The sequence below is a fragment of the Amblyomma mixtum genome, chromosome 10 (assembly GCF_055824585.1).
Source record: "Amblyomma mixtum isolate Tamu chromosome 10, ASM5582458v1, whole genome shotgun sequence".
In the NCBI taxonomy this organism is placed as follows: Eukaryota; Metazoa; Arthropoda; class Arachnida; order Ixodida; family Ixodidae; genus Amblyomma; species Amblyomma mixtum.
In genome coordinates this window covers 46700884-46714045 of record NC_143021.1, presented here as the reverse complement: position 1 = coordinate 46714045, position 13162 = coordinate 46700884, and the positions used below count along the sequence as shown (strand labels likewise).

Below are 13162 nucleotides of genomic sequence, written 5' to 3'. Positions count from 1 at the left end.
GTGACCGCACCGACGTCGTAAAGTTTGCTCCTCGCCAGCCGCCGCGCTGGGCCTCGCCTCGCTTGAGGCTAGGCCTATCACCGGCAGCGCACCTACCCCAACAGCCATGCAGGTGCAAGCGCAGGGCGACAACCTCGACCCTTAAACGTCCCGATCCAGTGAGTGGACCGCAGTGCTCCGCGCATACCAGGTTCTAGAACCAAGCCCGAATACCCTGGTTGGACCCACACAAACAGCCGTGTCCGCCGTCGGTGCTCAGGCCGAGGCTGCCCCTGCGCCCTTTAAGCCGACGTACCGTGCTCAACAGCAACAGCTGCGCGTGTCGCACGCAGTCTCGCAGCGAAGTAAACCCCTTGCTTCACTCCCGCCCGGCACCATACGGGTAGTTTTTCGACCGAGAGGCGGGCTCGCTTTGAACGGAGCCATGGCGCAGCCCCTTATGCAAGCCCTGCAAGTCACTGCCGATGGCCGGGACCTAGGGGACTTTCACCTCCGGATCCATCCTACGAATAACACATTCACCGTCGCTACCCATCAGGAGACAACCGCCCTGCACCTCGTCCAACTCAAGGAAGTGGTACTCCAAGGGACCAGTTACCCTGTCGCCGCCTACATCGCACCGCCGCCCGCAGCTGTACGTGGAGTCATCTCGCAGGCCTACTGGGCGGAAACCCCGGAGCAGATGCTACGAGACCTCCAGACCCGCAACCCGGACGCTGATATTATCGCAGCACGCAGAATGGGGAGGACGCTCTCCATATTAATCACTTTTGCGCATGGACCAGTCCCTCATACCATACGCTACATGAGTGTGGTTTATAGATGCACGGCGTACAAGGGCAGTCCAGATGCCTGCACCAACTGTCGCCGACCGGGCCACAGATATGACGTCTGCCCCCACCCCAAGACTGGTCTCTGCACGCGGTGCGGGGACAAGCATGACCCGCAAGCTGTTCCTTCCTGCATCCGGATCTGCATTCTGTGTGAGGGCGAGCACCCCACGGGTACCGGCTCATGCAAGGCAAGACAAACAACTCCGAAAAAACGCAGCCCGCCGCCACAGAAAACAAAGCCCTTTAGCTAGAAGGACTTCCCCCGCTGCAAACGACCCTTCCCACTACCTCTACGTGGGCCTCCAAGGCCGCCAGGACTCATACGCCGACCTCCCAGGACCACGAAGTGACTGCTCTGCGGGAAGAGGTAAGGAAGCTGAAGGCAGCCATCTCTACCTCCACCACAGCTGTACCCCCAAATCCTTCCGGATACGCTCTTATCTCCTCGGACTCTACTGATCTTCCTCGGGTGGTCACATACGTCTGCAACTCTTTGCATTACATGGAACACACAATTACCACACCTATCGCTCACACGTTCATCAAAATTTTACCTCCAACCCCTGCACAATCTCCCTTGTTCGTTCTTAACTGCTATCTTCTACCACGACAGCCAGTTAATCTACTCCCTCCACTCCTCAAATCCGTGGCGCAATTGGCTGGATCAAATCCCCTACTCATTGCCGGTGACATCAACTGCGCACACGTGGACTGGGGCTGTCGGCGCACAAACCACAGAGGCACAGTTCTCTGCAATGAAATGATGGTCCTGCACTTGTCCATCTATAATGATTTCAGCCTGCCTACGCGGGTTGGTAACAGTGTTACTACAGATACCAGCCCAGATCTCACGCTTGGAAGAAATGTGGCCCACCTGCAGTAGGAAAGAACGCAAACCAAACTAGGCAGCGACCACCACCTAATTCGCATAACACTAAGCTATCGCCGCCCTCAGCGCAAATTTACCGTTAGACAAACTAATTGGGACCAGTTACGAAAATTTCGCCAGGAACACGTAAACTCAACACAGGTACCCTTCGACCTAGACACCTGGACTACCCAGTTACAGGAGGACATTCGCCAACATACCCGAACGCTAGACACTACCCCAGACACCCCCGTAATTGACAGTAAGCTCGCGCACCTCCTTCAAGATCAAGAACGCATAACACACAGATGGAAAACTCAAAAACACAATAGGAAACTGAAACTCAAACTCGCACAGCTTCAGACTCAAATAGAACACCACAGTGCCACTCTTTGCAAAGCTAATTGGAATCAGATTTGTGACAGTCTCCGCGGCAATCTTTCCACAACTCGTGCCTGGCACCTCTTACGCCACATGCTAGACCCCACGCAATCTAAAACACAGACACGCCTTAGCATTCGCCGCCTTACTCATAACCTCAGGCAGGACACGAACGCCTTCCTCGCGCAGGTGAAATCAACATATACCACCCCAGGTGACCCTTGCATGCACCCCGAGTACATGGGTCCACCTCAACCCCAGCTTGACGCCCCTATTACAGAGGCGGAATTTCGGACAGCCCTTTTGAAATTGCGCAATACTGCACCCGGGGAAGATCAAATTACCAATGCTGCCATCCGAAACCTTGACGATGCCTCCATATCTCATCTAGTCACCCACTTCAACGAGTGCTGGAAGTCAGGTACCCTCCCAGCCACCTGGAAGCATGGAAAAATCATATTTATTCCTAAACCCCACAAACCCATCAACATAGAAAATATCCGACCAATTTCTCTGACATCTTGTCTCGGCAAGGCCTTCGAACACATAATTCTTGCCCGACTAAACACGTACATGGAAGACAACCACCTTTTTCCGCACAGCATGGTGGGCTTTCGTGCGCACCTATCTGCACAGGATGCCCTACTACAAATTACACATGACGTGCTTGATGACACGATCCCCCACCTCACTAAAGCTATTCTGGCGGTTGACCTCACAAAGGCATTTGACAGGATTCGACACGATGCCATTTTGCGAGAACTGCAGGCTCTACACGTAGGCTCAAATACCTACAACTACGTTCGCGCCTTTCTCTCAGGCCGCACCGCCTCCCTGCACATAGCAGAGCTGAGCACACCACCTTATACGAGGGGGTACCCAAAAGAAACCGGACTTATTTTTGTTTGAACTTATTTGTTCACATTTTAAGCACACACCTTCAGTCTCCTTCAAAGTATTCCCCACTTGCAATGATACGCTTGTCGAATCTTTCATTCCATTTTTCAAAACATTGTTTAAATTCATCTTTTGTGATGCTTGACAGTGCCTCCGTCGTTTTTTTCTTCACCTCAGCAACATCAGCGAAACGCTTTCCATTCACCTATATTTTCATTCTAGGAAACAAAGAAAGTAGCACGGGGCAAGGTCAAGAGAGTATGAGGGTTGAGGAATAGGGGTCAGGCCATTTTTGGTCCAAAATTGTTGTAGAGACAGGGCTGTGCGAGCAGGGGCATTGCCATGATGGAAAAACCAGTCACCCGACCGACACAAATCTGTCCGCTTCCACTGCGCACTCTTGCCCAATCTTTTCAAAACATCCAAGTAGAAAGCCTGGCTAACTGTCTGACCCTGCGGAACAAATTCTCAATGGACGACTCCTCTTACGTCGAAAAAACAAATCAGCATTGATTTGAGGTTTGGTTTCACCTGACGAGCTTTCTTGAGGCGAGGTGAATTTGAAGTTTTCCATTGGTATGATTGTTGCTTTGATTCAGGATTCGATTCAGGAACACTTCAGTTGTCCCCATAGCATCGTCCTTGTACGTCTTTCTTAATATTTCAAGAGTTTCCATTCAACTTTTTCCGAGCAAAAATCAGAATTTCACCGGCGCGCGCTGTTCACGAAAATCAGCCATTGCAAAAACGACATTCACACAAAACAGTCGTCACCCTAAAACTCTGCATAAACTAGTCTGACCTCCTTCAACGACGGCACTCGGCTTACCGACTCTGGAATGTTCGTTCTATGCGCCCCTAGTGGCAAAACGCGGTACCATAGAAGCTTTGCCGACCAAAAAATTTAGTCCGGTTTCTTTTGGGTACCCCCTCGTACACTCGGCGAACTTGGAACCCCCCAAGGCGCGGTCCTCTCCCCTCTTCTCTTTAATATTGCTCTCATCCCCCTAGCTCATAAACTCGCTCTCATCCCACACCTAAGGAATAACTTGTACGCTGATGATATTACCGCATGGACCACTCATGGATCTGATGGAGAAATTGAGGAAACTCTTCAATTAGCAGCTGACACCATCTCTGCTCATGCGTCATCTATTGGGCACGAATGCTCCCCCTCTAAATCCGCACTTCTCCTCATAAGACCGAAATCTGCAGCTAACTCGCCCATTCAAATCGCTTTACAAGGAACCCCTATCCCCGTCACCCCCACCCTCCGTATCCTTGGCCTTTACTTGCAGGATTCAGGACGCAACGATCATACCCTTAAAACACTCAAGGCCTCCACGCAATCTGTGTTGCAACTTCTACGCCGCGTATCCTCCCTGTACAAAGGTTTAGACGAAGCGGACAGCATGAAAGTAGTGCATGCTTTTACACTTAGCCGCATTTTATACGCCACCCCATATCTTAAGCTCAACCGCATGGAAACAGAGCGAGTAAACGCCATGATTCGTCTAGCAACCAAGGCAGCATTATATTTACCCCGCAGCACTAGCACAGCCAAGCTCCTTGAACTAGGCATGCATAACACCATTCAGGAACTAGTAGACGCGCACCTCCAGACACAGTATCTGAGACTTGCCGCGAGCGCAACTGGCAGGCATATCCTCGCTTCCCTTCGCATCAACATTCCCGCTAATCAGACATCCCTTAGAGCTATTCCTCAACACATTCATACCCCCCTCGTTGTGAAACCCCTTCCCCGGAACGTTCATCCCCAGTATCACATCCCTCGCCGCATGGTTCGCGCTAAGGCCCTACACAAGTATTATGGACAAGCCCAGGACGCCATTTGGGTAGACGCCGCGTGCACAACTCATGAAGCTGTAGCTGTTGGTTACAATCCAGCCCTAGCACAGCCCCTCACACACCGCCTTCCCTCGGGCTGTACGCCTGAGGAGGCAGAGGAAACCGCCATCGCCCTAGCCCTTGTACATTCCAATGCAAACTACATCTTTAGCGATTCCAAAACGGCTCTGTTCAACTTCGCGAGAGGCAGGATTCACGCCCCTGCTTGGGAGTTGTTGAACACCCCCACCAAAAACTTACCACGCAGGGTAGAGCTCCAGTGGGTGCCGGCTCACTCTGGGAATCCAGGAAATGAGGCTGCCGATAATTTGGCCCGAGGTTTGATTTGCCGGGCTCAGGACGGCCTCGATCCAGGTTTCTCGAGAGAACGGGCGCACACCTTTGCAGAGCTCACGCAAATGCCCCGCTTGGACCGTCGGACTTACCCTCCTCCACACCCCTCCCTTACCCATTCCCAACAGATCCTCTGGAGACGCCTCCAGACCCGCTCTCTCTCACACCTCAGCTGCTATCCCACTACTGTGCCACCTCGCCTGCATGTACCCTGTGCGGCGACCCTCACGCCACTCTCCCACATCCTTTTCGGCTGCCCTGCTGATCCTCCCCCGCAGGGACAGCCAGCGTTATCAAGTTGGGAGGACTGGGAGGTCGTGCTCTCGTCTCCGGACCCGCCATCGCAGCTTGCTGCGGTGCTTCGGGGTGCCGACGTCATGGAAAAACACCACATGAACATTCCGACGTAGAGTGGGACCGTGCGGTAGTCCAGGGACCCAAGGGGGTCTAACACACTTGTCATAATAAAGTTTTTCTCTCTCTCCACGTTTCTGCCCCATAGGTGAGGACCGGTAGGATATAGCTGTTGTATACTTTTCTCTTCAGGGATATTGGTAAGCTACCATTCATGATCTGAGAGAACCTGCCATATGCCCTCCACCTCATTCTTATTCTTCTAGTTGTTTCCCTCTCATGATCCGGATCTGCGGTCACTACCTGCCCTAAGTAGACATATTCTCTTACTACTTCCAGCACCTCGCTACCAATTGCGAACTGCTGTTCCCTTGCTAGGCTGTTGAACATTACTTTGGTTTTCTGCATGTTAATTCTTAGCCCCACCGTTCTGCTCTGCCTGTCTAACTGATTGATCATGCTTTGCAGTTCTTGTCCTCAGTGGCTTAGCAAGGCAATGTCATCAGCGAATCACAAATTACTCAGGTATTCTCCATTAACTCTTATCCCCAACTGTTCCCATTCCAGTCCCCGGAATACCTCCTGTAAGCAGGCAGTGAAGAGCATTGGTGAGATCGTGTCACCCTGCCTGACACCTTTCCGTATTGGAATTTTATTGCTGACTTTATGGAGAACTATAGTGGATGTGCAATCGTTATAAATACCTTCCAATACTTTCACATAACACTCTTCTACACCCTGATTCCGCAATGCCTGCATGACAGCTGTTTCCACTGAGTCAAATGCTTTCTCGTAATCAATGAAGGCTATATATAGGGGTTGGTTATATTCTGCGCATTTCTCTATCACCTGATTGATAGTGTGAATGTGGTCTATTGTCGAGTATCCTTTACGAACGCCTGACTGATCATTTGGTTGACTAAAGTCCAAGGTTGTCCTGACTCTATTAGCAATTACCTTAGTAAATACCTTGTAGGCAACGGACAATAAGCAGATTGGTCTGTAATTCTTCAAGTCCTTGACGTCTCCTTTCTTATGAATTAAGATAATATTAGCGTTCTTTCAAGCCTCTGGTACTTTCGAGGTCACAAGGCATTGCGTATACAGGGTGGCTAGTTTTTGTAGCACAATCTCTCCTCCGTCCTTCAACAAATCTGCTGTTACCTGATCCTCACCAGCTGCTTTCCCTTTCTTCTTTACTTCCTTTACTTCCTCGTTCTTTCTTTACTTCCTCCTTCGTTACTGGCAGGATGTCCCATTGCTGTGCTCGACTGCCTCCCTCAGTAACTTGATGATTACATTCGCTACTGTATAGATTTGTGTAGAACTCTTCGGCTAATTCAACTATCTTATCCATATTGCTGATGACATTGCCATGTTTGTGTTTAAGCGCATACATCTGGTTTTTACCTATGTCCAGTTTTCTCCTCCCTGATTTTAGGCTACCTCCGTTCCTTAGAGCATGCTCGATTTTCTCCATGTTAAACTTTCTTATGTTGGCTACCTTGCGCTTATTTATGCTCGTGTCTTTCGACGTCTGCTCACTATTCAACAGCGTTCCGGTCAATCTAGCCGTTGAAGCTTGCAGGCAACGCCTCGAAGATGAAGACTCGTGGGAAGATCGGACCCCTTTCGACGCAGCAGAGCTAAGCGAGCTATTGCGCTTCTGTCTCGGTAACACCTATTTTACGTATAATGGCACCTTTTACCAACAGACTTTCGGCACAGCAATGGGAGCAGCAATTGCGGTGACAGCGGCGAACATCAAAATGGAAGTCATCGAAAAGAAAGCCCTAACTAGTTTCCAGCCGCGACCAAAAATATTTCCAAGATACGTGGACGACTGTTCCTGTTAGCCCGTTGTATCGTATGACGGTGCGGGCAGGGCACTTTTTTTTATTTCTTTCTTTTTAGCCCAAACTACAATCTGTTTCTGTGTCCTGGAGCGCAAGCACATGGCCCTTTTCCTGGAGCACCTGAATGCCATTGAACCCTCAGTCAAGTTCACTGTTGAGGAGGAAACCGAAGGCTGACTCCCATTTCTGGACGCCACGGTAACCCGTACTCCGACTGGCCTTTCATTTAGTGTTTACCGCAGACCTACGCACTCTGGAATATACTTACATTTTAGTTCTGTGCACCCAGTCGCTCACAAACGGTCTGTAGTTGTCTCCCTGATCAACAGTGCCGGACAAGTCTGCAGTAAAGATGGCAATCTAAAGAGCGAAATGAAAATAATAGAATCCAATCTGCGAAGAAACGGCTATCCTCTTTCCTTCATCAGGAACACCGAAAGAAGAATGCCAGCGAATCAGCCTGCCTCCGAAGAAATCGAGAGCACAGAAAAACCAAAAGAAAAAGAGCTGCTGTCCCATACGTGGCGGGAATTAGCGAAGCGCTTGCACGTATTTTCTGCAAGCATGGTGTCAACATCGCGCACGTCCCCGCTGGCAAGGTACGAACAGAACTGGTGAATGCGAAGGACAGGCTCCCTCGTGAAAGGTATCCAGGCGTAGTGTATGAAATTGGCTGCGCCGATTGCTCATCAATATATATTGGTGAGACAAAGGACTTTAGGAGACGCCTGAGAGAGCACCAGAACGACGTCCGAAACCAGAAAGTAACATCTAACGCCATCTCCGAGCATGTGCAAGAATCCGGCCACGAGATTAACTGGGATCAAGTAAAGATATTGACAACAGAAAAGAACACATCAGCACGGCAGAATCTTGAGTCGCTTATCATACAGACATCGTCTAACACACTAAACAGGAATGAGGGGACTCTACATCCTATCTATGCTAAATCATTAAAAACGCCACTGAGTGCTACAGAAGGACGGATCCGTGCGCCGATTGCTTCATAGTGAACAAGGGAGCCGTAGCGCTGCCGAAACGTCTTTCCATCTTTATTGACTTTGGCCAGTGACCAGCAATCCTCATCACCATGATTCCTGACCAGACGGTATGCCGTCAAACTCTCGACTACGTCTCACCGTTATATTTTAGCGCCGTTTTCATCAATATGCTTACCACGAGGGCGAAAAACAATGTACTTTGTTTTTTTAAAGTTCAGTTCTAATTTATTTATTCTTAGCCATTCAAAAAGGTTCTTTAGCAAAATATTCGCTTCGCGCTGCACATTAGTTAAGTTTGCACCAGAAAAAAATACGTTAGTGTCATGAGCATATAGTATGATGTCTGCTGGTAGAGGTACATTAATAATGTCATTTATGTACAAAAGAAAAAGGAGAGGACCGAGAATAGACCCTTGTGGGACATCATATTTGATTTCTCCTAGTGCTCATCTCGATTTAAGTATTTCTGTGCACTGCAGTCGATTACTTAAATAGCTTTTCACTCGGTTAACAGCAATTCCCCTTAAGCCATACTCACTTAACTTTAGCAATAAGGTGTCGTGTTTGATAGAGTCGAACGCCTGTTTAAAGTCAAGAAATATTCCTATTGTGAACTGTTTATTCACAAAGTTGCTATTTTTTCTTTAATGCTTAGTATTGCTGTTTCCGTACATTGTTGTTTTCTAAACCCGTGCTGTTTATCGGTCATAATGTTATTTATATTTCAAAAACTTAGTAAACGTTTATTAATCACCTGTTCGACTACTTTTGAAAAAACTGGCAAGATAGAATTTGGCCTGTAGTTGTTAATGTCATTTCTGTCAATCCCTTTAAATAGCACGGATATTTTCGCGATTTTTTATTCGTCTGGAAAGATACCATTTGAGAACATCAGATTGCAGATGTGTGAAACGGGTTTACTAGTACATGCGGCAACTGTTTTGACAGGCCGCGCTTTTATACCGTCGATACCACAAGCTCCCGAGTTCCTTAACTTGAGAAGAAGATCGCATATTTCTGTCCCATCTGTAGGTGTGAAAAATAAAGACTAGTGGAGATATACGATCTATACGTAGGGTTGCAAGTGTACGAAGTGCTTGAGGATCAACTTTTCAAGAAATGTTGATTATACTTATTCGCGAGTCAAACTCCGGTACCGCCATCGCTTATCTCAGAAACAGGGCTTTCTTTTTGATGCGGAAGCAGTTCACTTAAAGTTTTCCAGACATTTTTGGGGTCATTAAGAATAGTACTGAATTTGTTCTCATAATAACTTTCACGTGCTAATTTTATATCCCGGGTCAGCCTGTTTCTTACTTTTTTAAATTTATTAAGTACTACGGATTCCTTGTCTTTATAAAAGCAGAAGAAAGTCGTTCTCGCTCTTTTATTCTTTTTAACAGCTCGTTGTCAATCCATGGTTTTCTGTATTTCTTATTGCATTCAGTCTCTCTTAAGGGATATGCCTCCTCATAAAACTATTTGAATACTGTAGCAAAACGGCAGAACGCCTCTACAGGATCTGTCACGTTGCAAATGCAAGCCCAGTCTAGTTTGCTGATTGATCTTTCAAAAATAGCCATCATTCTCTCGTTTATTGCTCTGTATAGTGGTCGTGCGTCATGTTCACGTTGTCGGCATATTTTTATTTCTAGCTTAAAAAATACAAATATCGCCATGTGATCACTTACTTCTGATATTAGGACACCCGACTCTAGGCCAGTTGTTTGCGTCGTGAAGCACAAGTCCAGTAGGGTTTCAGATTCATTCGTCACCCTTGTACAAACAGTGATACGATTTCCCTAGCCAAAAAAAAAGAACACATCCAAAAAAGCCTCTGTGTGATGCTCCACATAAAGTAGATTAATATTAATCCCCAGTGACAACGACACATTTGCCAAGATGTGAACAGTAATCAAACATGTGGTCAATGAAATCTACCAGCTTAGATATAACTCCAGTGGGGCGACTGTAATAACGACAAATATAGTGCTGGCACATTCAATCATCAGTGATTCGTAGTCAACAAGTGTAACCGTAAACTCACCAATGACATCAAATGAATAGTTTGATTTGACATAAAAAGCAACACCTCCCCTTCTTTTATTTTCCCTGGGAAGGGAAACGCATCTATATCCTGGGAAGTGCACCGCACCAGACTCATAATGAAACCATGTCTCAGAAAAAGCTTTAATATCAAATTCGTGGTTTAATTCATCTAGGAGCAAGCAGATTCATGCTTACTTTATAAGCTTTGTGCATTCAAGTGAAACATAGAAAGCCGGTTGTCACGACGAAATGATCTGCTTTCTTTCGCGAAAAGGGACTGTCATTTTGAGCACAAATAAACCAGGAAACAGGCACAAATGACTGTCGCTACATTCATCTTTTTCATCTGGTGGTGCCTTCATGTGCCAGAAAAGCGTTTATTTTGTGCTGTGAGGTTTTCATTGAAATCAATGTTTTTTTCTTGATTCTTTCAGTGCACCTTTTTTTTCGAGCCAGGCATCTCTTGTTCTACGGGAAGTAAAGCGGTCAAGAAAGGGTGGAAACTTGACCTTCTTGTCGGTACTACATTTCTCTGTTTCGACGTCAGTTGCATCAGCTCGTGGCTTTAGCGGAAGGCGGATTCCATGTCTGACGCAGAGAGATGCGGAAGCTGCAGATCGTCTGCGATGCGATCAAGCACTTCTAGCAGATTTTCACTTTCATGTAAGAGAAGACCATGTACTTCTAGATTGAGCCTCCTGCTCTACTCATAGAGGTAATTTATTTGCTGCCGAAGCTCATGAATTTCCTGATCACTTACTTTGACCTCCAGCTTTTCCACACGTTTACGTAGGCTTGCGATGTCCGCATTTTTCTTCATCTGAATGAGATCTCGTCATATTTTGAAGACACCTCGTGCATTCACTGTTCGACATTTATCCCTGTTTTATTTATTTATTTATTTATTCAAAGTACCTACAGCGCCCATAAGGCATTATTGTAGGGGGGTATTACTATATACAATAACACATGCAAAGAAGATATTGGAAAACATGTCAGCAAGGATAACACAACATATTAAAAGAAGACTAAATGAGTTTACAACTAGTATGAGTGATGGCACAGTGCTGGTAAACACACGAGACCTGGAAAAAAATACATCAGACTATCGCTTCAACAGCACTTTCGAAATCAGGTGCACAAACCACATCATTCGGAAGCTTATTATAGCCCACGATTGTGTTAGGGAAAAACGAATACTTAAATACATTAATGCGGCATTGATAACTATTAATCTTTTTTGTGTTATCGAGTCTCTCCGAAATGTAATATGGCTGCTTTAGATAAGTGTTTTTATTAATACCGGTACAATCATTGTAAATACTGTGCAAGAACTTCAGCCTGAAGATTTTTCTTCGGGTTGCTAAAGTCTTCCAACCAATACTGTCGCGAAGTTCGGAGCTCTTTATATGAAAATTAAAATTTCCAGTCACAAACCTTGCAGCGCGTGTCTGTACCCTTTCTAACTTGTCAATGAGTCTACCCGTGAAAGGGTCCCATGCTACACATGCATATTCTAATACTGGCCTGACATTTGTTAAATATAATTTTTCTTTTAGTACCTGGGGAGAGCTTTTGAAATTTCGTTGGAAAAAATACAAAAGACGAGAAGCTTTGGCAGTTATCATGTCAACATGGGCTGTCCAGTCGAGGGATGCTGTGAGTATAACACCAAGATATTTAACCTTATCAGTAGTTTGGATAGTGTCATGGTTTAAAAGGTACGATCCAATAATTTTCTTTTTTTTGTTTTTAAATTGCACATGGAAACACTTAGATACATTCAGTTGCATGCCCCACTTCAAGAACCACTCGAAAACTCTGTCAAGGTCAGCCTGTAATACACAAAGATCATCAAGGCACGTGACAGGGAAATACAAAACGCAATCGTGAGCATAAAGTCTAACAGCGGATCTGAGACCGACAGGTATGTCATTGATGAATATGAGGAACAGTAATGGTCCGAGCACCGAACCCTGTGGCACTCCAGATAAAACATCGACTTCCAAGGCATCCACTTTAATTTTCATTTCGATTAGAATTCCAAGTTTGCGGTGAATCTCTAAACTTTCAGATGAAAGGTTCCGCTCAGCTACCTCGCCATCGGTTGCGGCACTCTGACCACTTCGGGCCTTGGCTGTTTTGTAAGTGGCACGTTTCCAGGAATTTAGGGCCGCCTAGGATTTTTTTTCGGTGCGCAGTTTATGATACTCCCGAGCGGGCGCCCACATGGTAATTAAATTGACATTCCGAACAAGGTAGGAAAATTTCCTCGTCCCGTAAAGAGTTGTTGCATATGAGACATTCAGATATGTTTATAAAAACAGGCGCGCTTAGCAGCAACGGCAGCCACACACCCTCTGAGTACAAAGTCAACGGGACCAACCTGTAACATATGAAGGGTTGTCTTAGGCGAGCGCTGCTGCTGAGTGTATGTGAACACTGCTGTCGATGTGGGCCCCTTTTGTAGTGGTCCTGATGTGGCATAGATATGAAGTGGGGATGAACGGAACAGGTGCGTTGTCTTCTGCTAATCGGCTGGATCTGGGCTTGAGGACGGAGCAAGAAGTACAGAAAGGTGGGCAAGTTGGTAAAACAGCGCGGAAAAAACACGAGGACGGAAAAAACACGACAACACGAGCGCTGACTTTCAACTGACGATTTATTACGCACATGTTACATATATAGCATTCCCGCCAAACACTAAACAGAACAAAAAAC

General features: G+C 46.6%; 1 protein-coding gene across 1 annotated transcript in view; it reads left to right on the top strand.

Moving 5' to 3' along the window:
• Positions 1-424: 424 nt before the first annotated feature.
• LOC149325703 (uncharacterized) overlaps positions 425-13162 on the top strand; it is a 65195-nt gene continuing 52457 nt past the window's right edge. The window contains exon 1 of the mRNA XM_089564369.1: positions 425-1021. Within this exon, the coding sequence (XP_089420495.1) occupies positions 425-1021 (597 nt within the window). The remainder of the gene's footprint in view (positions 1022-13162) is intronic.